The sequence below is a fragment of the Lathamus discolor genome, chromosome 9 (assembly GCF_037157495.1).
Source record: "Lathamus discolor isolate bLatDis1 chromosome 9, bLatDis1.hap1, whole genome shotgun sequence".
NCBI classification, from domain to species: domain Eukaryota; kingdom Metazoa; phylum Chordata; class Aves; order Psittaciformes; family Psittacidae; genus Lathamus; species Lathamus discolor.
The window spans coordinates 21,336,992-21,359,965 of NC_088892.1; the positions used below are offsets into that span (position 1 = coordinate 21,336,992).

Here is a 22,974-nt window from a genome sequence, read left to right on the forward strand (position 1 = left end):
AAGATGTGCCTTGGCAATCAATCAAAACTGTTTTGTTGCGGGGCAAATAGCCCCGGTTTTAGGTAAAGAAGGAGGTTGGGATTTACCAGGTGCTGTAAGGAAAAGGTGATCCTGCTCCATGTCAGGGCAAGGGCCAAAAGTGTGTCTGAAACTGCCGGAGATGCTTAAACCTAACCCTGGAGCTGAGCTCTGCTGAAGGGATGTGACTCTGCAGCCCCTCGGGGCGCTGGATCTGTGCTGCTCAGGGCATTTGGGAGCTGGGGCTCTTAACTGGGCTCTCCCAGCTCACTTCTAATTGAGTTTTGCTGAGCATTGGTGCACAAGAAGGAGTGGTGATGGAAAGGGAGCAGGCCCTGCTTGAGTCAGAAGTGTGTGTGTTCAGCTGCTTTATAGCGGGCAGTATCAAGGGCCTCACTGGATCGTTCCCATTGGGAAGAGAAGTCAGATGGTCCTGGGTTCAGCAGTAGCAGTCATTTTTCTCCTTCTTGGTAGCTGGTGCAGCACTGTGTTTTGGCTTTCAGCTCAGGAACAGCGCTGATAACGCCGATGGTTTCAGTTGCTGCTCAAATGTTTGGACTGACCAAGGACTTTGTGAGCCTCACACTCTGCCAGGGAAGAGGGAAGCTGGGAGGAAGCAGGAACAGGACCCCTGACCCAAACTGACCAAAGACGTATTCCATACCACAGCACGGCATGCCCACTATGTGAACTGGGGGCAGTTACGTGGAAGGGCACTCTCTCTTCTCGGTCGGGCTCGTTTTGGCAGGTGGTATTGTATTCTCTTCCCTTGTTATTTCCCTTATCATTATTATCATTGGTGACAGCAGTAGTGGTTTGTGTTATACCTTAGTTACTGGGCTGCTCTTATCCCAACCCATGGGAGTTAGATTCTTTCCATTCTCCTCCCCATCTCTCCGGGGGAAGGAAGAAAGAGGAGGGGAGAGAGGAACTGTGTGGCTGACTTGCCAACAGGGCTTAAACCACAACAGATATTGACAATATTGAGCCTCGTCTCCTTGAGCACAGAAGAAAACCGAGCACGGTTTCCAGTATTCACCATTTCCAAAGCAGGGTCATTGGCATGGCCTGAACCCAAGACAGGCTCCTGTTATTTCAGGAGCCCATTAGACGACTCCTTTACTCAGCGACACGCAAACCATCGCCTCAGCTCCTCTTGCCTTCACCTTTGTAAGTACAAGCTTTGACACGCAGCCCATTGCTTTGGCTGGGAAACCAAGGAGAAACATCAACCCTTCGCTGCCATTACAGAAATAGGTGGTAACTGGGCTTTTTATTCCGTTTCCAAGAGCACAGTGGTAAGCGACCCACCAGCTTGAACCAAGGCTGCAGTTGATGCACCCTCCACCACACATGAAGAATCCATAAGTCATGATTTACCCTGCTCTGCCACAGCCTGCTGGAGATAAGTTCCAGCTGGGATGCTACATAGCATCCTTTATCCTACATTTAGTCTATATCCTACATGTAGTCACTCCACAGGCTGGCACCCGATTTCATGCCTAGTGTTAAAGTGAGGAGCGTGTTCAAGTGAATGCTTTCTCAAGGGCTCTACTGAATCAAAGGCTCTTAAGGAAAGCAGGATGAACCCTGAATGCAGAAAGATGCTCTCTGTGCCACTCTACCAACCCTTCCCATGGGCTAAACTGGGCTGAAGTGGGCTAAACTGGGCTGAAGTGGGCTAAACTGGGCTCAAGAGGGCTAAGGTGTGCTGGACTGGTCTGAATTGGGCTAAACCCTGCTGAACTGTGCTAAATTGATCTGGACAGGTCTGAATTGGGCTAAACTGGGATGCGCTAAACTGGGCAGAACTGGGCTAGGCTGGGCCAAATTGGGCTGGACAGGGCTAAACTGGGCTAAAATGTGCTGGACTGGGCTGGGCTAAACTGGAATGGACTGTGCTAAAGTTGGCTGCGCTGGGCTAAACTGGGCTGGAATGGGCTGGACAGGGCTAAATGAGGCTGGACTGGGCTATGCTGGGCTATACTGTGCTAAACCGGGCTGGACAAGGCTAAATTGTGCTGAATTGGGCTATACTGGGCTGAAGTGGGCCAATGTGGGCTAAACTGGGCTGAAGTGGGCTGGAGTGGCAGAACTGGTTTGAACTGGGCCTCACTGGGCTGGACAGATCTGAGCTTGTCTAAATGGGGCTGGACTGGGCCGAATTGGACTAAATTTGGCTGGGCTGGGCTGAACTGGGCTAAACTGGGCTTGAATTGGCTAAACAGGGCTGGGCTGGGCTGGGCTGAGCTAAACCGGGCTGAGTTGTGCTAAAGTGGTCTTAATAGGGCTCAACTTATGTGGGCTGAGCTGGAGTGGGCTGGCTGTAAACTGGGCTGAACTGGGTTAAACTGGGCTGCGATAAACTGGAATGGGCTGAACTGGGCTGGACTGAGCTGGCCTAAACTGTGCTATGTTGGGCTGGGAAGGGCTAAAGTGGGCTGAAGTGTACCGGGCTGGGCTGTGTTGGGCTACAGTGGGTTGGACTGGGCTAAATTGGGCTTAACTGTGCTAGACTGGTCTGGACAGATCTGAATTGGGTTAAAGTAGACTGAACTGGGCAGAACTGGGCTGTGCTGGGCTAAACTGGGCTGAATTGGGCTAAACTGGGCTAAACTGGGCTCAAGAGGTCTAGGATGTGCTGGACTGGTCTGAACTGGGCTAAACACTGCTGAACTGTGCTAAATAGGTCTAGACAGTTCTGAATTGGGCTAAACTGGGCTGAACTGGGCTAAAGTGGGCTGGGCTGGGCTAAACTGGAATGGACTGTGCTAAAGTTGGCTGTGCTGGGCTAAACTGGGCTGGAATGGGCTGGGATGAGCTGGAATGGGTTAAAGTGTCTGAAGTGAGATAAACTGGGCTGGACTGGTGTGCACTGGGCTAAACTGGGCGGGGCAGGGGTAAAATGGCCTGGACTGCTCTGAGCTGGGCTGGACTAAGCTAAACTGGGCTGGGCTCCATTGGGCTAAACTGAGATGTACTGGATTAAAATGGGCTGGACTGGAGTAAACTGGGCTGGGCTAGGCTAAACTGGGCTGGGCTTGGCTCCGTTGGTCTGAATGGGGCTGGACCTGTCTGAGGCTGGCTGGACAAGTCTAAAATGAGCTGAACTGGGCTAAACTTGTCTGGACTGGGCTAAATGGAGTGGCCTTAAGTGGGCTAAACTGGGCTGGACAGAGCTGGTCTGGAGTGGGCTGAGCTGGGCCAATCTGTGCTAAACTGAGCTGGGCTGGGTTTAGTTGGGCTAAACTGGTCTGGAGAGGTCTGAAGTGGGCTAAAACGGGCTGGACTGGGCTAAACTGTTCTTGGCTTGACTTAATTGAGCTGGACTGGGCTAAAGTTGGCTGGCCTGGTCTGAACTGGGCCAAACTAGGCTTAACTGGAGTAAATGAGGCTGGGCTGGGCTATACTGGGCTAAACTGGGCTGGACAAGGCTAAACTGTGCTGAACTGGTCTAAACTGGGCTGAAGTGGGCTGGAGTGGCTGAACTGGTCTGAACTGGACCTCACTGGGCTGGACAGATCTGAGCTTGTCTAAATGGGGCTAGTACCTGCATCACAATGTATGTACTAGAATGATGCATAGGCAGGGTAACAGGGTATGTTGTGACCTTCGTGCTTAGAGGGTGGTGACATTAGGTACAGCTCTCTGAGGTGATGCAGCACGTTTTCCACCAGCTCTCTGCTCCGTGCCGGTCCCCAGTCCTATCTGCAGGCTTCTCTTTGCACACCCTCATCAGCCTTGTTTTCCTTATCAAAATCTGGATTTTCTCTTCATTTCAGGCCCTCATTTCCCTGCTTTGCTCCCTGGGAGCTGATCTCCCCAGGAAGCACTCCCTGACTGATGAACACCGCGGCCGGGCATGGCTGGGATGTGTCAGTCAGACCATGGCAAGGTCTCATGGTGAGACCTGCTTTGCCGCAGCTTCTCCATGAAGAGTGCATGAGATCAGAACTTCACTTTGGCTGAGGAGAGGAATGAAGGGCACAGGGGCAGGAATGAGGAAACAGTGCAGCCTTCCCTCTTGGATACGTACCCGTGTAATGTAAGGCACACAGAGGTAGAGAAACCACATTACAAGGGTATTTAGAGGCAAGCCTGTTGTGCTGCACTGCACAGTGAAGTACCCTGCTCATCTGCACACCCCCAGGGGTTGCACTGTGCATGGGCTCTTCTCCAGCCCCAGGATCCCACGTACCAGCCCCAGCTGGTCAGTGCTTCCCCATCAATCCCTGTTGTCTCCGGGACTGCGGTGGGAGCCGAGGTGTCAGGCATAGATAGCCTCTGCCGGGGAGAGGGCTGGACACAAGCCAGTGGCGTGAGTGAGGATGGGATTACAGCTGAAGGAAGCCAACAGCTTGCTGCACCCAGGCAGGGGGATCATCACTAGTCCCTCATCCCCATACCTCACACCATCCACCCGTCCTGCTAAGGGAAGCTGTGCCCTTGCCATAAGAGCTGCCCCATCCCTGGCAGTGCTCGAGGCCAGGTTGGACACAGGGGCTTGGAGCAAGCTGCTCCAGTGGAAGGGGTCCCTGCCCGGGGCAGGGGTTGGAGCTGGAGGAGCTTTGAGGTCCCTTCCAACACAAACCAGTCTATGGTTTTATGTAGCACAAGGTCAGTTTTCTGTTGATTTAATCCCTCAGAGACACTGAAGGGCTGGTACCACATGGCCAGGGCATCCTTTGAGCAATGAGGTCTGCATAGATGCACGCTTGGACCACACCAGCACATGACAGCTCTGACTATTCCGTGACGGCTCTGGCTCACCCATACACATCTCCTCATCTGGTGAACCAGGGAAAGACCAGGACTAAAAGTGGACCCCACTGAGAGTGGAAATATAAACTAAATACCCATATTGCTAACCATTTGCCATCACTATAATGCCTCAGTGCCACAGCCACAACTCTCACACTTGCACATCATAAGCTCCCCCCCCACCCCATCTAGGCCGGGTGCTTTGAGTTTTCAAGGCTCAGTTGGGGATTATCAATCTTTGCCAGTTACCTTTTTGGGTGCTCCTTCTCACAGATGGCCTGACCGGCTGCATTGTGTCAGAACCAGATTGCATTTCATTGCAGCCTTTTGGAGCTGCTACTCTATCCCCGGGCTAACATATCTCCCATACTTGCGTGCAAAGCAGAGAGACAGCTTAGTGGCCCGAGCCCAAAAACTTTATGACTTATTAATTTAGCAATGTGTTTTATTCACCACTGGCAGCGTTAGCTGAAGAGCAAAATGAGGAAGTCACATTCACCCTTGTCTCCAAGACATCAAAGTGAAAGAACAGCTATAGCACTGCGCAGTCACACTCAGAGCAGCCGGGAGCTCCTGGGCTGGACACTGAAGGAAGTCATTGGAAATACATCATAGAAATCATAGAATCCCAGCCTGGTTTGTGTTAGAAGGGACCTTAAAGCTCATTCAGTTCCAATCCCCTGCCACGGGCAGGGACACCTTCCACTAGAGCAGGCCGATGATGCTCTACCTGCCCCATCCTCCTCCAGTCCTGCTCTACAATGTACCCTGCTCTCTGACCAGATTGTACTTAAGTTTTGCACTATACCCGTCATTGTTCTATTTCGCAGCTATTTGTACTGTGCGTGGTTTTCGAGCTGGCTTTTCCATGTCCTGAAGGTAAATTTAGAACTGAGGAAGATTTTCCTTGATTTCCTTGTGTCACGGGGACACAATGTCCTGGATTGTACCGCTTAGGAAGCATTTCAGTCCTACAGCTGAGTGTGCTGCTGTGTACTGTTACAATATGTTATAGAACTATTATAACGCTAAAAGCTAGATAGTGTAGTGTAGATTTCAAAGCACCGTATAACCACTGACTAACTGAGGTTCATGACATCACCTTTAAGCAGATAAGGAGCTACCACTGAGAAGCAAATAGCAGCCAACACTTATTACGCTGAGGTCTGAAATACAGTAGTTATATTTCCAGGTGTGGAACACCAAAATAATTGGGTTTGCTCGGATGCAAACGGAACAGTAATAACTGGCAAGTATCACTGTCTAAATGGAAACCTCAAATGGAAACCACCCAGCCCCATCCACTCTTCCACCCACTTGCTGGCAGAAGCTGCACAGCTGAAGTGCTACCTACCACTGCGGGACTTGTCACTTCCTTTCACATGAGTTATGCAACCCTAATACCACCTTGTGTCAGTGGGGTGGTGGAAATCATGCCCCCAGGAGCCCACTGAGGACTACTGACCTGGTACACTGGGCAGGTTCTTGTCGTACTAAGAAGAACCAGTATTGATGGTGGAAAGCGAGCATTAAATGCTCAGATCCATCAAGGCACTGGCTGCTTCTTTGCTGGGCAGAGATTGGATGGAGCAGCCTTGAGGAGAAGGACTTGGGGGTGTTGAGTGAGGAGAAGCTCCCCATGGCCTGGCTTCATTGTGTGTTTGAGCCCAGGACCCCCACCACGTGCTGGGCTGCATCCCCAGAGCAAGCTCCTCTCCCTCTTTCTTCTTCACTGGACAAACTGCAACCTCGACAACACGCTTGCAGCTGAGCTTATCCACATACGGGTATTATCACACTGTGTTCACAGGGATTTATCCTAGGCCACTTACCCCAGGATTTCAAACCACTTAAGGCTCATCATCGTTGACTTGAGCCAGAAACCTTCCCACATGAAAGCAGAAGTCACAGCATATAAACTCATAGAAACTCTATTAGCACCTTCGCTAACAGCAGTCATACTGAAAGCCATTAACTCCCAGAAAACCAGAGCCACAGCTGGGCTGATGCGTGTGTTTTAAGGCTCTCAGCTCCAAGTCTCTCCATTTATCACTCCTCTTGTTGGGCTGGTGTTTACCCAGAGCTGTCTAATTGGTTCAAAATGGACTTTGGGGCTAAATTCAGGGGGGTAAAATGGTGCAAAAAGAGAGTTTTGTTTGTGGAAAATGAGCAGAAGTCTGATGAGAATCTGACCCTGCATCTCTCACTGTGTGTGCATGGATGTGTGGGTGCAGGGAGGCAGAGGAAATATGTGAGAGAAGTCAGAAAAGCTCCTAGATAATGCCTCTAAAGTATTTCTAAGCCATTGCCTAAGTAACAATCTACAGAGGCTCAAATTCAGACACAAGGGATCTATTTTACACAGACAGAAGAATACTCATGTGGAATACGCTTACAAAGAAGCTTCTTTAGGCAAAACAAACAAACAAACACTGGAGTCATTTATCTCCTTGCCCTCTTTCTGTGCTGGAATACAGGAGCTCCACAGTGCTACAGTCTAAAACCGTGGCAGGGGCCTCCCAGTGGCCCTGCAGAATCCCACTCCAGTTTGTTCAGCTGCTCAGGAGTAAGGGCCCGTTTCACGGGAGGACAAGGTAGGGTCTATGGTGAAGCAGCCTGTGAGAGCAGGGTCTTTCCAAGCCGTGGAAGAAGCCAGTGGGAATTGCCGAAGCAGCAGTCTCCAAGCCAAACCAGGAAGGAACACAACAGATTTCAGTCACAACCGTACTCCTAAAGCCTCTTCTCTAAATACTTTTCTTACAAAAAGGAACTACAGTGCTGGCCCAAGTGTTATTTCAGTGTGAAATTGGTCTTTGAAAATGGATAAAGTAATCCAAGAGCTAAAACTCTTTCTTGGTACTGCTGATACCCAGCCTTTACCCCTGGTAAAGTTGGATCAATTGAATAGGGAGAGGCAAAGCCAGCAGCAGAATTAACAGATTGAAAAGTCCCAGACCAGAAATGGAAGCACAGCTTCTCGACACTGTGAATGCAGCCAGCACCCATCTGTGCCAGACACACGTATGGTCTCTTACTGTGCAGCCCTAACAGCAGCCATCTCACACCAAGAGCATCTTTGGCTTCTGACAGAGAGGAAAGCAAACTAGATGCAGTCATCTTAAAACACAACTTGTCGGTGCCCACTCCCATGTTTAAGGGAAGATTCCCTTTACAAGTCCCTTGGAACAGCAGCTCAATGGCATTGGGATAAAGGAAAGATTTTCAGGCAAGTAAGTCCCCAAATACTGCAGGAAGATGAAATTTGGATTAAATTAGCTCCAGCTATTAAGTGTGTTTGTAAAATCATTATTGGATTTGGGGGTTTTGGAGGGGTTCTGTCATTGCTGCTCAAAAGCAGTTTCTTCCTTCCCTTGTCTTTTGTGAGTGGTGCAGCATTAGCATCACTGCTTGGGTTCTTGCCTTGGTTCTCCTTTGCCAGGCAAAGGCTGTTCCCAAAGGAAAGCGAACATTGCCTATAATGAAACTGCACAAGGAATCAATGTAATGAGGCTATTAAATGTAGTCCTGCCAAGAGATCTAGGAAGAGCAGGAGGCAATATCAAGCAAAAGGTCTAAGTGGAGCTTGGGAAATGGGAGCTGCTCTCAGCAAATCTCATTCTTACTATGGGCAGTACTCAAACTCCAAGCAAACACCTTACATCAGATCAACTTAGGAAAGCAAAGAGTTCAGACAAGGCCTCCATCCTTGCACTAAGAACCATCCCTACAACCTGCTCTTTATTTGGGCCTTTTCCAAAGGCAATGAGGCAGCTCTCAGGGACTCTCCTCTGCTCTGCCAAGGAGCTTTGTACATAACACAATCAGGCTGCCTGAGTGCTCTTCTTTTGTGTCCAAAGGGACTTCCTTGAAAGCTGATCTTGCAAGAGGAGCCGCCTCTGAGCTGTTAGAAAGAGAAATACCTGCACAGCATTCAGTTACGGAGAAGCATTTTCATGCTCAGAGAACTGGAAAACAATTCTGTATCCTCAAATTTCCCTTAGATACTCACTTCTAGGCAAGGATCAATGAGAAGGAGTTTTAGATCATTACATAGACTTGAGGAGCCATCCAAGATGCCCTCTCAGTCAAATGGGCAGCACTGTGAGCATGATACTGCAGCTCTCCACAACGGTGGTGGTTTATCTCAACAGCACTTGGAACAACACAACGTCCACAAAGAGGCACTGCTGGAACATATCATCTCATCAGCACATGATGCTCAGATTAAACTGTTTCGTCTTAGAAGTGATGAGGATTGCCTTAACAGTGTTGGGCTCGTTGGAACTGTATTACTTAGCGCCATTGATGGTAATCACATCAAAATTTGGGATCGTTTCAAGTGATTCAGTAATAATTACCAGACTGTGCTGGAGGCATCTGTGCAATGGCTCAGTGTGATAGGACTTGTACCTGAAGAACATTGACTGAGCTGATTCACTTTAGTCTTTACTTTGAGAAATGTATTGCTCCAAATCAGAGCAGGAGAAGACAGAAACAAGCCATGAAACAACTTTAACAATTAGCCAGCTTCTTTATAGATCCCACATTCTGGAGCACATTTAGGCTCTTTGGGGCAGGGAGTAGACTACTGCCTTGTTTAGCTGCTATTGCTGGAGGCTCCTAGACACTGTGGCAACACAAGTAAGTAGCTAGTGATGACAGCAATAGGTATTTACACATGCAGCGAGCGCCTGAGCATGGAGGAACTCAGTTCAGTTGAACAGACACAGCTTTTACACACACTTTTTAGGCAATGACCTTCACGAAATTGGCCCAAGAGCTTAACTTCTATTAGTTACTGTTATTCCATTATCCTCAGTGTGCTCAACCTAGCAGATACACACATATACACATAAACACAGTAACCGTCAATCTCAGAGAGACCTTCTGCTTGGGTGAAAAACCATAGAATAAATAAGGAGATACATAAACACTGAAAAGAGATGAGAAGAGACTTTTATATCCCCATTTTGAGCCCAGTAATAGCTAAAATTTGGATAGGAATACATACACTAAGGCAACACAGAGGTGTTATTCTATGGAATGAGAACTGGTGGACATGCACAGGATTACAGGCAGGAAAGGAGCGAACCTGTTTCCACGTGCATTACCTGTGCATGTTCTTTCTCACTTTATTCCTTCCAGTACAAATTGGTCTCCTGTCCTTACAAAACTATTATACAACAAAGGATGATCTAAGGTACAGAACTGGTGTCATGCACTGAAGTGTCAAACCTTTTCTGACAGCTATCCAAGGTAGTCCTATATGATCGCAGTGTCTTCCCTTGAACTCATTTATCTCCTGTCACTGCTTAGTGTGCTCTGTCTAAATTTAGCTGGCAGTTCTGCAATCCTCACATTGAATAATGCTTGTTCTGGCCAATATTCCCCAAACCCACAAGCAGGAACTGTAGGATTGCAAAAACACAGAGGTGGAAGAGACCTCACGAGGTCATGCAGTCCTTTCTCCTGCCCTCTGATCAGACCTGCCTTTCTGGGCTGATACACATCCAGCCACAGGCTGACTATGTTGGCCCTTTACCTCTTCCCTGGCAATCTATCCCACCGTGCTTCCCTATCCCTACCTGATAATGTTTTCCTTAAAGTGAAGCATGAATCTTCCCTGATTAAAATCAAGACTAAAGTCTTTGCTGAGTGGAGGACTGCTGTGTGTCCAAGAGGCTACCCTTCTCGCAGGCAGGGTGCTTCCCTTTTCCCAGCACCATGGCACTGTTGACTCACGCTCAGCTTGTGACATCCCAGATCATTTTCTGCTCTGTTTCCCAGGCTGTTCTCTGGCTTGGCTTTCTGCAATTCATTATTCCTGTCTAAATGTTTTATCTTGCATCTGTCCCTATTTATCCTCATTTTCTTCTGCACTACATTTCTAACTTTCTAAGTCAATTTGAACTCTAAGCTTGCCCTCTAACACATAAGCAGTGCATCCAAATGTTGTAGGAATGCTTTCCATCCATCACCCAGGTAACTAATGAATACACTGGACCAGGGACAAACTAAAGGCTTGATTCTGTATCTTTTATGTTAAGCAGTATTCAGTCATAGAATCCCAGCCTGGTTTGGGTTGGAAGGGACCTCAAAGCTCCTCCAGCTCCAACCCCTGCCAGGGCAGGGACCCCTTCCACTGGAGCAGCTTGCTCCAAGCCCCTGTGTCCAACCTGGCCTTGAACACTGCCAGGGATGGGGCAGCCACAGCTTCTCTGGGCACCCTGTGCCAGCGCCTCAGCACCCTCACAGGGAAGAGCTTCCTCCTTATATCCAACATGAACTTCCCCTGTTTCAGTTTAAAGCTGTTCCACCTTGTCCTCTCACTCTATGCCCTTGTCAAAAGCCCCTTTCTGGGTATCTTGTAGCTCCCTTTAGGGAGTACATAATTTGCCATCTAAGGATTATTCACCCATATAAATACAAGTCACCTTGAGCCAGGACAGAGAAATGGGGCCCTTCAGGGTATAAATGCATTAGTAACACAGACTGTTGCAAGTACTTGCCCCAGCAGGGGAGTAATAACCAAGAATGTGCAGTTAAAGCCCATTTGGAAAGAAGACTGGACAGCTACAGTCATTTTCATACCACCAATTTTCTTTCCAGCAGCCATGCCGTGGCAGTTCCATTCACCACAGGAAGCCCACTATAATCTGTCACAATAAACACCTTAGCTTTTGGATTTAGCCCATTTTGAAATACTTTTCCACCACTTTTCAGCCTCCTACGGACAGATATAAATACACAGGTCCATCTAATTTCTCTGCTTTCTTAGTTCTGCTCTTACTCAGCAATACTCCGACATCAGTGAAGTTGAATACACAAGAACATTTTGCTATTAGACACTTCAGTGATCAAAGCAATCAGGATCTGTAGGCTCAGGCACTGACTTTTTATAGCAGATTTCAGAGTAAGTCCAGTGAAGCACAACATCTAATACTGTGGGACACTGAATAGTTGGGAAACAGGATAAGAAATAGCTTGATGGGTTGGTGTTTTTTCCTCTAACACCCTCTCCAGATCTACCAATGGCTTAAGTGGTTTCTGAGCTTGATTTTTTCCATCTGGGTCATAGAATCAGAGAATCACAGAATAGTTAGGGTTGGAAAGGACCTCAAGATCATCCAGTTCCAACCCCCCTGCCATGGGCAGGGACACCTCACACTAAACCATCTTACCCAAGGCTTCATCCAACCTGGCCTTGAACACTGCCAGGGATGGAGCACTCACAACCTCCCTGGGCAACCCATTCCAGTGCCTCAGCACCCTCACAGGAAAGAATTTCCTCCTTAGATCCAATCTAAACTTCCCCTGTTTCAGTTTTAACCCATTACCCCTTGTCCTGTCACTACAGTCCCTGACGAAGAGTCCCTCCCCAGCATCCCTATAGGCCCCCTTCAGGTACTGGAAGGCTGCTACGAGGTCCCCACGCAGCCTTCTCTTCTCCAGGCTGAACAGCCCCAACTTCCTCAGCCTGTCTTCATACGGGAGGTGCTCCAGTCCCTGATCATCCTCGTGGCCTCCTCTGGACTTGTTCCAGCAGTTCCATGTCCTTTTTATGTTGAGGACACCAGAACTGCACACAATGCTGCAGGTGAGGTCTCACAAGAGCAGAGCAGAGGGGCAGGATCACCTCCTTCAACCTGCTGGCCACGCTCCTTTGGATGCAGCCCAGGATATGGTTGGCTTTTGGGTTGCGAGCGCACACTGCAGCCGGCTCATGTTCATTTTCTCATCGACCAGCACCCCCAAGTCCTTCTCCGCAGGGCCGCTCTGAATCTCTTCTTTGCCCAATCTGTAGCTGTGCCTGGGATTGCTCCGACCCAGGTGTAGGACCTTGCACTTGGCATGGGTCATCACATGTGCAAGCTTCTGCTTGGTTTATTTCAGCTACTATTAATTCAACTAATTTTGGTGTTTCTTAAACTGAAACGGCTGGTATGGAACTGCTGGGATCTCAGAGTGTACGCAATGCCAGGGCTCTATTGATTCTCATCTCATAATGCCAATATGGGATTGTGATAACGCCAATCAGGGATTAGGCCTGAAACATTGCGGAAGGATTTGTCACGAACTGTGATATGAAAACGAAAAGGCTGGAAGAAATGACTGTGAAATTAAATTCTTCGCTTTTCCACAGGGACAATGGGGAAAAAAAAAAAGGCAGTCTTTAAAGGATTAGAATAAATCACTCCTGCAATCAAATCTGCAAACGCCGCAGAACTGGAAGATGATTACAAGTGCTGCAAGGTCAAAACTGTAATGAAGTTCCACTGAAAACGCGTAAGCAGTAATTGCATGACCAAAAATCTGCAAAAGAAGGTTAAACAGGAAAGAAGATGGAAGTTACAGTTACAACTGCTCAAACATGAACTCAAACCTTCCTAAACTGCTCATCGGAGACAGAGATAACACGTGTCCCACACTGCGGCAGATTTTCCCAGCTCAGTTCCTGTGTGCCTAAAGATAAAAGCTATGCGTATCAAGCAACATGGATATGTATGGAGAGCAGGAAGGGACAGTGCCCCACTTCTACCTCCAGAGTGCTTTTATCTCTCATGGATTTGTATGTGCTTGGCCTAATATAAAGTCTGCAGCCTCCACTGTCCTACCACAAATATCACGAGTGTGCAGCAGCAGGTTTATTTTCCTTCCTGTAATTTATACCTTCTGCTAAGGAGCTTTGCATGTACGGAATATCAGACGTGTTACATTGCAAGCACTGAGGCCACTTGTATGTGTGTCTGCTGAAATAGAAAGAACAGCAAATACCATTTCGTTTGAAGACTGATTGTAGCTGCCCATTCTATTTGTAAGCCTTCTCTTCAGCAGCGATTGCTCCCATGCCAATTGTCTTCATTTATAATCTGAGGAACCAAAATGGATAAATAGGCACTGGCACCTTTTATTGCACAGTGTGGTAAAGAAATACTGTGAGCGAAGGGAAATAGATGGAACCTAATCAAAACTCAAAGGCACCCCAAAACACTCTTGAGCACGTTATTGTTAGAGATATGGAAAGGACAGTGTCGTGACCACACATTACCTATGGAGCTTGCAAAAAACATCACGATTACATTCTGTTAGGTAGCTTGACCATTTATTTGTACCTCACCGACTGTACTTCATGCTGTACAGAATCAATATAAACCATTTTGGTGGTATTTTCTGATAGCTGGGGGATAAAAGGAAGATGGAAGAAGATGTGGATCCAGAGCAAGGAGTCAAAGAAACCAGGCTGGGGTTGTTTTTTGCTGTGCTCCTTTGTCCATGACGTAACTGGAGACTTCGATTGCAGTGACTCAGTTGTCTCATCTGTAAAATGAGGATAACATCTGAATGCCTCTCCATGAACAGTGAAATTCAATTTCAGCATGTGTATAAAGCACATTCAGACTGCAAAGAGGGAAGGTGTTACTCCTGCAGAGTGTAACAACAAACTTGGGGAATCTGGCACCAACTCTTTAGGGGTTTTTACCCTTTAGCTTTTGTTTTACACAGGGCCACGAGGATGCTCAGGGGACTGGAGCACCTCCCGTATGAAGACAGGCTGAGGAAGTTGGGGCTGTTCAGCCTGGAGAAGAGAAGGCTGCGTGGGGACCTCAGAGCAGCCTTCCAGTACCTGAAGGGGGCCTATAGGGATGATGGGGAGGGACTCTTCATCAGGGACTGTAGTGACAGGACAAGGGGTAACGGGTTCAAACTGAAACAGGGGAAGTTTAGATTGGATCTAAGGAGGAAATTCTTTCCTGTTAGGGTGGTGAGGCACTGGAATGGGTTGCCCAGGGAGGTTGTGAGTGCTCCATCCCTGGCAGTGTTCAAGGCCAGGTTGGATGAAGCCTTGGGTGGGATGGTTTAGTGTGAGGTGTCCCTGCCCATGGCAGGGGGGTTGGAACTGGATGATCTTGAGGTCCTTTCCAACCCAAACTATTCTATGATGATTCCAATAATTGGCATTCTATTAACACTGAGAGGAAACAACAGACAAAGGAGTCTCTGTACACACACGTTAAAGAGAGGAAAGCCAATATAACAAACAAGAAACAAAGAAGAGGGCAAATCTGTGGTCTGAAGATTCAAGTTAAACTGGAGCCCTGCTCTGAATTTTCCTAAGGTTCCTTTTTGCTCTCATGAAGCATGAAGTGACCTCAGCACTACTTTTTCCTGGATCCTTCTCATTTGGGGGGTATTTTTTTGGCTTGCTGACAGGGAAACTTCCTGTTTATGATTGCAAAGGGAGTTTTCCACACAAGGCCCAAAGAATTTACCCTTTCCTATGGCCATACCATCCTACTTTATCCTGACCCTTCATGGAGCAGAAAACCAGAGACAAAAGGAGAAGAGATTCAGAATTCACTGATAACCAACGAGGCAGCACAACAACAATTAAGTGATGAATTCAAGTTAACATAGAACAACAGAATCTGAGGATTCCATCAGTGGGGTTTCATTATGTTGTTTCCTGACGGGTTGGACCACTTCACCCGTTGGGGTTTTTTGTCTTCTTATGGAAACATGTACGAAACCAGGGGTATTTGAAACACAGGACACAACTCCCAGCCCTGTTGCCAGCCAGTGAGCACTCAGTTACACCGTGGGTGCAGCTCACTGGAAGGGGATCCTGCCCCTCTGCCACGTTCTGGGGAGAACCCCCCTGCAGCCCTGATCCAGCTCTGGGGCAGCAGCACAAGAGGGACGTGGAGCTGCTGGAGCGAGGGCAGAGGAGGCCATGGAGCTGCTGCGAGGGCTGGAGCAGCTCTGCTCTGGAGCCAGGCTGAGAGAGCTGGGCTGGGGCAGCCTGGACAAGAGAAGGCTCCTGAAGGGGAGACCTGAGAGCAGCTCCAGTGCCTAAAGGGGCTGCAGGGAACCTGGAGAGGGGCTTGGGACAAGGGCCTGTAGGGACAGGCCAAGGGGAATGGCTTGAACCTGCCCGAGGGGAGACTGAGCTGAGCTCTTAGGCAGAAGCTCTTCCCTGTGAGGGTGCTGAGGCGCTGGCACAGGGTGCCCAGAGAAGCTGTGGCTGCCCCATCCCTGGCAGTGCTCAAGGCCAGGTTGGACACAGGGGCTTGGAGCAAGCTGCTCCAGTGGAAGGGGTCCCTGCCCGTGGCAGGGGTTGGAGCTGGAGGAGCTTTGAGGTCCCTTCCAACACAAACCAGGCTGGGGTTCTATGAACTCAACCCATAGATTTGTGCTGCTTCTTTCTTCTGAATCCATCGATCCTCAGTTTCCACAGGACCAATAAACACGGGATGTGCTTTAGACCGTGGGCCACTCGAGCCCACTGCAGCCCAGACTGCAGCACCGATCAGCAGCTCCAATCAGCACTGACAGCTACAACCAATGTGAGCTCATCCAACTGTGTGTGTTTTCACAGCTTCGGGCCAACACTGCATTAACCACAGCAAGGTAACTCCGCCAAGCCATCACCAGCACATCCAAGTTGGGACTAAACTGGGTTTAGTCTCATCCAAGCTGAGACCTGCTGTAGCCTGCCTCCCCTCTGCTTGAGCCTCTGTTGGACAAGTGACTTTACCGTTCCTAGTGTCTCATTGCCCCAGACAGCTGCCGGCGGTGATCGGAAGCCGATTCATCATCTTTAATGGCAGGATAACGTTTGCGGTTGTTGTGGGGCCATAAATCACCCGCCATACACCGGCATGTGGAGCAGTTGAGAGCTGGCATCCCCTCCCTGCCTTGTGGTGCTCTGAGGTGGCCTCGGGTGCTGGGTCCCCCTCAGTGCCGGGACCACGATGGCTCCGACGCGTGTTTCTGCGGCGTTCTCCGCTCGCCGGCGGAGGCAGGCTCCAGGGGATGGGGATGGGGATGGGGATGGGGTCAGGATGGGATGGGGATGGGAGGGGATGGGGATGGGATGGGGATGGGGATGGGGATGGGGATGGGATGGGGATGGGGATGGGGATGGGATGGGGATGGGGATGGGGATGAGATGGGGATGGGGCTGGGGATGGGATGGGGATGGGGCTGGGATGGGGCTGGGGATGGGGTCAGGATGGGATGGGGATGGGGATGGGATGGGGATGGGGATGGGGTCAGGATGGGATGGGGATGGGAGGGGATGGGGATGGGATGGGGATGGGGATGGGGATGGGATGGGGATGGGGATGGGGATGGGATGGGGATGGGATGGGGATGGGGATGGGGATGGGGATGGGATGGGGATGGGGATGGGGATGAGGATGGGGTCAGGATGGGATGGGATGGGGATGGGGATGGGATGGGATGGGGATGGGATGGGGATGGGAATGGGGATGGGGATGGGGATGGGGATGGGATGGGGATGGGGATGGGGATGGGGATGGGGATGGGGTCAGGATGGGATGGGATGGGGATGGGGTTGGGGATGGGGATGGGATGGGGATGGGGATGGGGATGGGGATGAGGATGGGGTCAGGATGGGATGGGGATGGGGATGGGGATGAGGATGGGGTCAGGATGGGATGGGGATGGGATGGGGATGGGGATGAGGATGGGGATGGGGATGGGGATGGGGATGGGGATGGGGTCAGGATGGGATGGGGATGGGGATGGGGATGGGGATGAGGATGGGGATGGGGATGGGGTCAGGATGGGATGGGATGGGGATGGGGTTGGGATGCGGATGGGGATGGGGCTCTCCCCACTGCCGCCCGCGGAGGCCCCGGGGGGGCAGCACCCGGCCGCGCTCCCGGATCCCGGCAGGCCCCGCCCGCCGTCCCCCGCCCTGCCCCGGCCCTGCCCCGCGGCGGCGCTGCCGGGCGGCGCGGAGCCTGCGCACTGCGCTCCCGCGTCCCCCTTTGCCCGGCCGGCACTCGCGCGGCCCGGCGCTGAAGATGGCGGAGGGCGGCGGCGGCGCGGCTCCCCCCTCCTGCTCTTCCTCCTCCTCCTCCTCCTTGAAGGGGCTGCGGGAGCAGATGGGTGAGAGCGGGCAGGGGAAGGGCGCGGTGGTGGGGTCTGTCCCGGCGGGGCGGTCCCGGGGCCCGCCGCTGGGGCCGGGTGTCCCCCGTCCCGTCCCCCCCTCCCTCCCTTCCCCAGCCGCCTTCCGCCGCGCGGAGCGCCCGGCCCCCTTCCCGGGGCGGGGTGGACGGGCCCGGGAGCGGGATGTGCGGGCCGCGGCCCGCCGGTCTTTGTGTCCGGTGCGGTGAGGGAGCGGCGCTGCCCGGCCCTGGTCCCTCGCCCGCCCGGACGGGTCTGTGGGGCGGCGGAGCCTCCTCCTCCGGGCGGTAAGAGCTGATTCGGGAGCTCTGCAGCTTGTGGGCAGCAGCGAGCGGCTGCAGGGCGGCTTCGCTACCCCGGTAGCCCGGTTTTCGGCGCTTCTTGGCCGTCCGAACTAACCGGTTTCCTTGGGGGGGCTCTTGAGCTCGCTGCGCACCGGCGGCGTTTGCTGCCGGTTCGTCCCTGCGGTGCGGCTCCGAGCCCAGGTGGGCAAGGCAGGGGCAGTCTGCGGCATTGATTCCTGATCAAAGGCTCGATAATACCTTTATACCTTTTTGTGTAACTGGTGTCTTAAGAGAGCTAAAGAAACTTTGCTTTGGGTGTGTTTGTGTGCCTGTTTATACTTCAGGCCCTTTAATATCATAAATGAGTATTGTGCATCCTTGCTACGCGCTCCAAGCATAATTTCATGGCACATCTCCACACGTTAGCTTTGTGGGTGAGCCATTAGCAAAGATAAACGTTTTCTTATCCGAGACAAAAATCAAGCAAGAGAAGTGTGGTTTGATCTAAACTAATTTGGGCTGTGTGCAGAAGCTGCTCTGATAGCGTCGTGCTTGATTCTTTTCGATGTACCTGTGTAATTACATAAAGAAGAGTGCTGGCAAAAGGTTGTGAATGCACAACTCTTGTCTGGCAGCCTTTAGTCTTCAGTGTGTTTGTCAGAAATAGCACTGAATTACTCTTTCTTTCTCTTTCAAAGTGAAGACAGTTTAGTGCTCCAGAAGGAACACTGCCAAAAGATAGCGCTTCTCACCTGCACAGGCCGTGTCTGTTTGATCCTTATCCTGCCTGCTGGAACTGCTGAGCTTTCTTTTGTGCATTGGGTGCAGTTACATCGTGGCTCCTGAGCTCTTCTAAAAGTGGGCACCCACATTTGCTGACAGCTGCCATGACCTTGATTTAGTCCCAAAACCAGAGGTGAAATGTTCCTTGAGCTCCGTCTCCCTTTAGATACGCACATGTTCTAATGCACATCACGTTAGAAACCAAAACCAAACCCCCTCACTGGATCCTGGTAAGGCTAGACCTTGATTTTTTTTCCCCTGAGGGGGTAGAAGTCACTGAACCAGAATCTGAACTTCAGTTTACATTAGAAGCATGTCTAGCAGTTACATGCTAGAGGATGATCTCGCTGCTGATGTGAAGCAATACTGTCTGTGAGTGTACAGGCTGCTGCAGTTCTGCTCCTGACTGCTTTGTCAGTAGCACTCCTCCGCTCTCTGGGGAAAGCAGATGATGGTTAGAAATGGTCCTTGCCATCCCATGGTTAACAGTGGAATTTGCAAGATGATTGCCACTGTATTTGCTGCTGTTTAGAGAGGTTGCAAGCAGCAACCAAGTCTGGTATCGGCTGTTTAGAGATGTGAAAAGACAGCAGGAGGAACCTGGTTTGGACCACGCTACCATTCAGCGTCCGTTCTCTGTTACCAGCCTCTTGATACTGGTTTGATGTGGTGCTTGTTAAGGATTTTAGGCCTTGAAAGTGTAGAATCCCATGGTGCCACTTGTTACTAACTTCCATGCCAATGGGGTAAGTTTAAAGAGACTTTTTCTTGCCATTTAAAGCTACTATTGAAGTAAGGAAAAGGTGCTTCTCTTTCCTGAATATCAACTGTAATTAAGATTCTGCAGGTCAAATCATGCCTGCTGTGTCAGGTCTGTGATTTCTTTGCAGTATTTTTCTGCTCTTACACGCTTGTCCAATCTTATTTCCTTCAGGTGGGTAACAAAAAGCAGAAATTCGACAAAGAGTGCAATTCCTACTACAACTAGAAAGCAGTTAACGTTTCTCTCGGTGATGCATGAGCATCACTTAACATTAGCAATGAGTTAGGATCGTACGCTGTGGTACAGCAGTGCAGAAACAGCGGTTGCTTACTCCATTCTTGTGATCTGTGCTTGCTGCTGTCATCCTTCAGGGATGAAGAGGAATTTCTGCTCCTGTTCTAATACCATAAGCACTGCCGAGCTTGTCAAGATTTGAGAAGAGGGGAATAGGCATTTACTTGTGGTTTACACAGTGAGTGGTTTTTCTTGAGCAATATAGGTAATCAGAATGAAACCTCCTCTGATTGAAGCTGTTGTAGCCTAAATTTATTGTTTTATCTTCACTTTCACTGAAATACTGACATCTCTGATTATGTCCTTTGTAGTATGAGCAGTAGGGAATGTGTACTTGCTTTTGCCAGAGCTCGGCTGCACTGTAGCTAGGATTTCCACTAGGCTGCTGCATCACTGTTGTGGAGGTTGTTCAAAAGAGTATATTAAAATGCTGCATGTATGTTTTCCTTTCCAAGACCTAAATGATCTTTTAGGAAACCTGTCTCCGGACATGGGACAAAAATGAAGCACCTTTTTCAACAAACCTAGCTGCAGGCATCATTCCCATGGCCTAGCCTAGTTATGTTGGAAGCTATCTAATAAAATAACAGCTTCATTCCATCTAATCAGTTCTTTCTTCCTGTGTCAGTGAGACTGGCTTTGTCTGCCTTGCCTGGAGCACAGTTCCTGGTAACTTCTTTACCAAACACATATATGCAGAATTGGCAGGAAAAGAGGGCACCGAGTTGTCATCTTGGTGGTGTTTGTGTGAATGACTTGTACATGTTCCATCTGTGGAGCAAAGGGGGCCCAGTGACTGGGGCATTCAACTGGCATTTGCTAGGTCTGGCTTCAGTTTCTTGTTCTGTCCAACTCCCAGTAACTTTGTTGAAGGTCTTCAAGGTTTTTCTGTGCTATGTCTTTTTCCCCTATGTGGAAGTAGAAGTTAAAGTGCTTTACAGAGTGCCAAGGCGATCAATGCAGAGAACAGCTCAGCAGCTTGGTTTCACGTAGATCCCAGTGGTGAGAGAGAACATTCCCAAGTCAGGCTGAGAACTTAATGTAATTGTGATGGCTACGAGCCTTAATTTCATTTTCTTCTTGTTCATGGAAATGCAGTAGTACAGAGTAGGGATAATTTCATGCTGATTCATTAAGATGTATGCTGCATCTTAGGTGCTTAACATGTAGAAGGCTACTTCCAGTTGTAAATGATTTATAAAAATGGTTTTATTCTAATTGAAAACTCTAAATTCTTGAGATTTCTCCAAATTCATCCAAGAAAGATAAGGATATCCTCCTTGCTGGAAAGAAAAATCGAAACCATGTGTATATGCAGCCTATTTTTTTAGATGGCTTATACAGAATGTTCCATTCTCAACATAGTTCTTCATGTGTTAAAATTCCAAAAGATAGATTTGGATTCCATGCTTCAGATGAAGTAGTCAACAAATAATGAGTTGTAAGGATCATAACTCTAATGGTGAGAGCCCAGAGATAGTGTGGCTTGTACTATGCTTGTGCATAGCCTTAAAATGTGACTAGAATTAAGGACTGTTGCTTCTTTATACACTGGTGTATAAAAGAAAAAGAAAACAGGAGTATTTAAAGGATATATCAGTACTTACGATAGTATTAATTCTCAGTGGTTCAAAGTGATAAAAGAGTTAAGAAGAAAAGCCATGGGTTACTATGAGATAAATAGAAGAAATACTCTGGGTTAGTCATTAGGGGTCTCAAATGCTGCTCTGTTTTTAAACTTCGTTAAATACTTGGAGATACTTGCAGCCCTGTTGTGAAAGGATACCCTGACAAATGCAATTCTGAGCATGCAGTTTTAATGATGTTTTAATATTCTCTGCATCTTGACTGATGGTATTTTAAACACAAACCAGGGTCTTCAAATTCCTGGTCTGCCACAAGTAACTTAGTGCCATGTAGCTAGCTTCCAGTTATGTATCGTACAACCAGGTAGTTCTTAACTGATGAGAGGTTTTCAATGTGTTCGCATATGCCTGTCCAGTAAATTCAGACTGTTCTAGTTGCTGGGGATGAACTTGGACTATGGGATTCATTAAGAAAGATCAAATGTTGCTCCAAGTGTTCTTGTTTGGAAGAGAAGCCTCAGCTGCCCGCGTAGTGGCTCAGCACATCCATCCTATGTTCCTGCGGTGTTCAGTGTACAGAAATGGCCACAAGCGTTTGCTTTTCAGGAAGGCTGCTGCTTGACACTTGTTTTCTTTTAAATTACTTTTATTTTCCAGTCCCTTGGAAACTTCCGCTTTCTAGGATCCACAGCAGAAGTTGGCTTTGAAGAACATGGGTACCACTAGCAGAGGGGTCTTTCCTCACAGTGTTCTATGCCTTCATAATTCACAGGGAACTCTTAAAATACTGCTTTGTGAGTACTTAACTGGCTCTTAATTTACAGACAGCCTCTACTGTTTGAATGCACTGACCTGAATCTTGGGAGGGAGCAAAGATATTGTAGTGGCTTGTGAATTGCCTTCTCTGGGCAAGTGATTTAAAGCTTCCAAGTGTTCTCCCAAGTCCAAGAGGGATTGGCTACAAGAATACAGAAATCCAACAGAAATCTTTATGCTTAAGGAACATATTTAATAGAACACATTTATTCATTTGAAAGTTTATCCTCTGCTTAGTTTTGCCAAGAGAATTTCTTAAAGGACTGTGTTTTTGCAGCACAGTGCTGATCAATGATGTGTAGGTTGGGTTCTGGACATTCAAAACCAAGGACAGGCATCTCCAGACCAGATCAGCAAGTGTCCCCTTTCAGATTTCTCTGAAAGCTCCAGTAGGTAATGAATTAAGCAAAAATAGAGTCTCTTTATTGGTCTCTTTTGCCCTTTATCCATTTTGCATCACTGTTCTGCTTTAGACGGTGCATTTGCTGCATTACGTGCGCTGCGGACCTCTCGGTGTCTTATATCACTGTTCTGGTGCATTCAGTGATCTGAATTGACTCTGAAGGCTGGTCTCTTGGGGGTAAATGCCAACACGGTCCCTCTTCTTCTGAAGCAGACAGTGTTTGAATGAGCTCTGAAGTTGCCATAAGAAATTCACCCAGTGTAGAAGGCAAAAGCAGTAGTTTTCACTGCTGTCATGTGAAGAAGCTGCTATCCTTCAGCTAAAGAAATC

The 22,974-nt window shown here is 49.0% G+C and overlaps 1 protein-coding gene across 1 annotated transcript in view; it reads left to right on the forward strand.

The window, feature by feature from the left end:
* Nucleotides 1–17,555: 17,555 nt before the first annotated feature.
* The window catches only part of MAP7D3 (MAP7 domain containing 3), a 43,398-nt gene continuing 37,979 nt past the window's right edge, over nucleotides 17,556–22,974 (forward strand). The window contains exon 1 of the mRNA XM_065690102.1: nucleotides 17,556–17,697. Within this exon, the coding sequence (XP_065546174.1) occupies nucleotides 17,613–17,697 (85 nt within the window). The 5' untranslated portion in view covers nucleotides 17,556–17,612. The remainder of the gene's footprint in view (nucleotides 17,698–22,974) is intronic.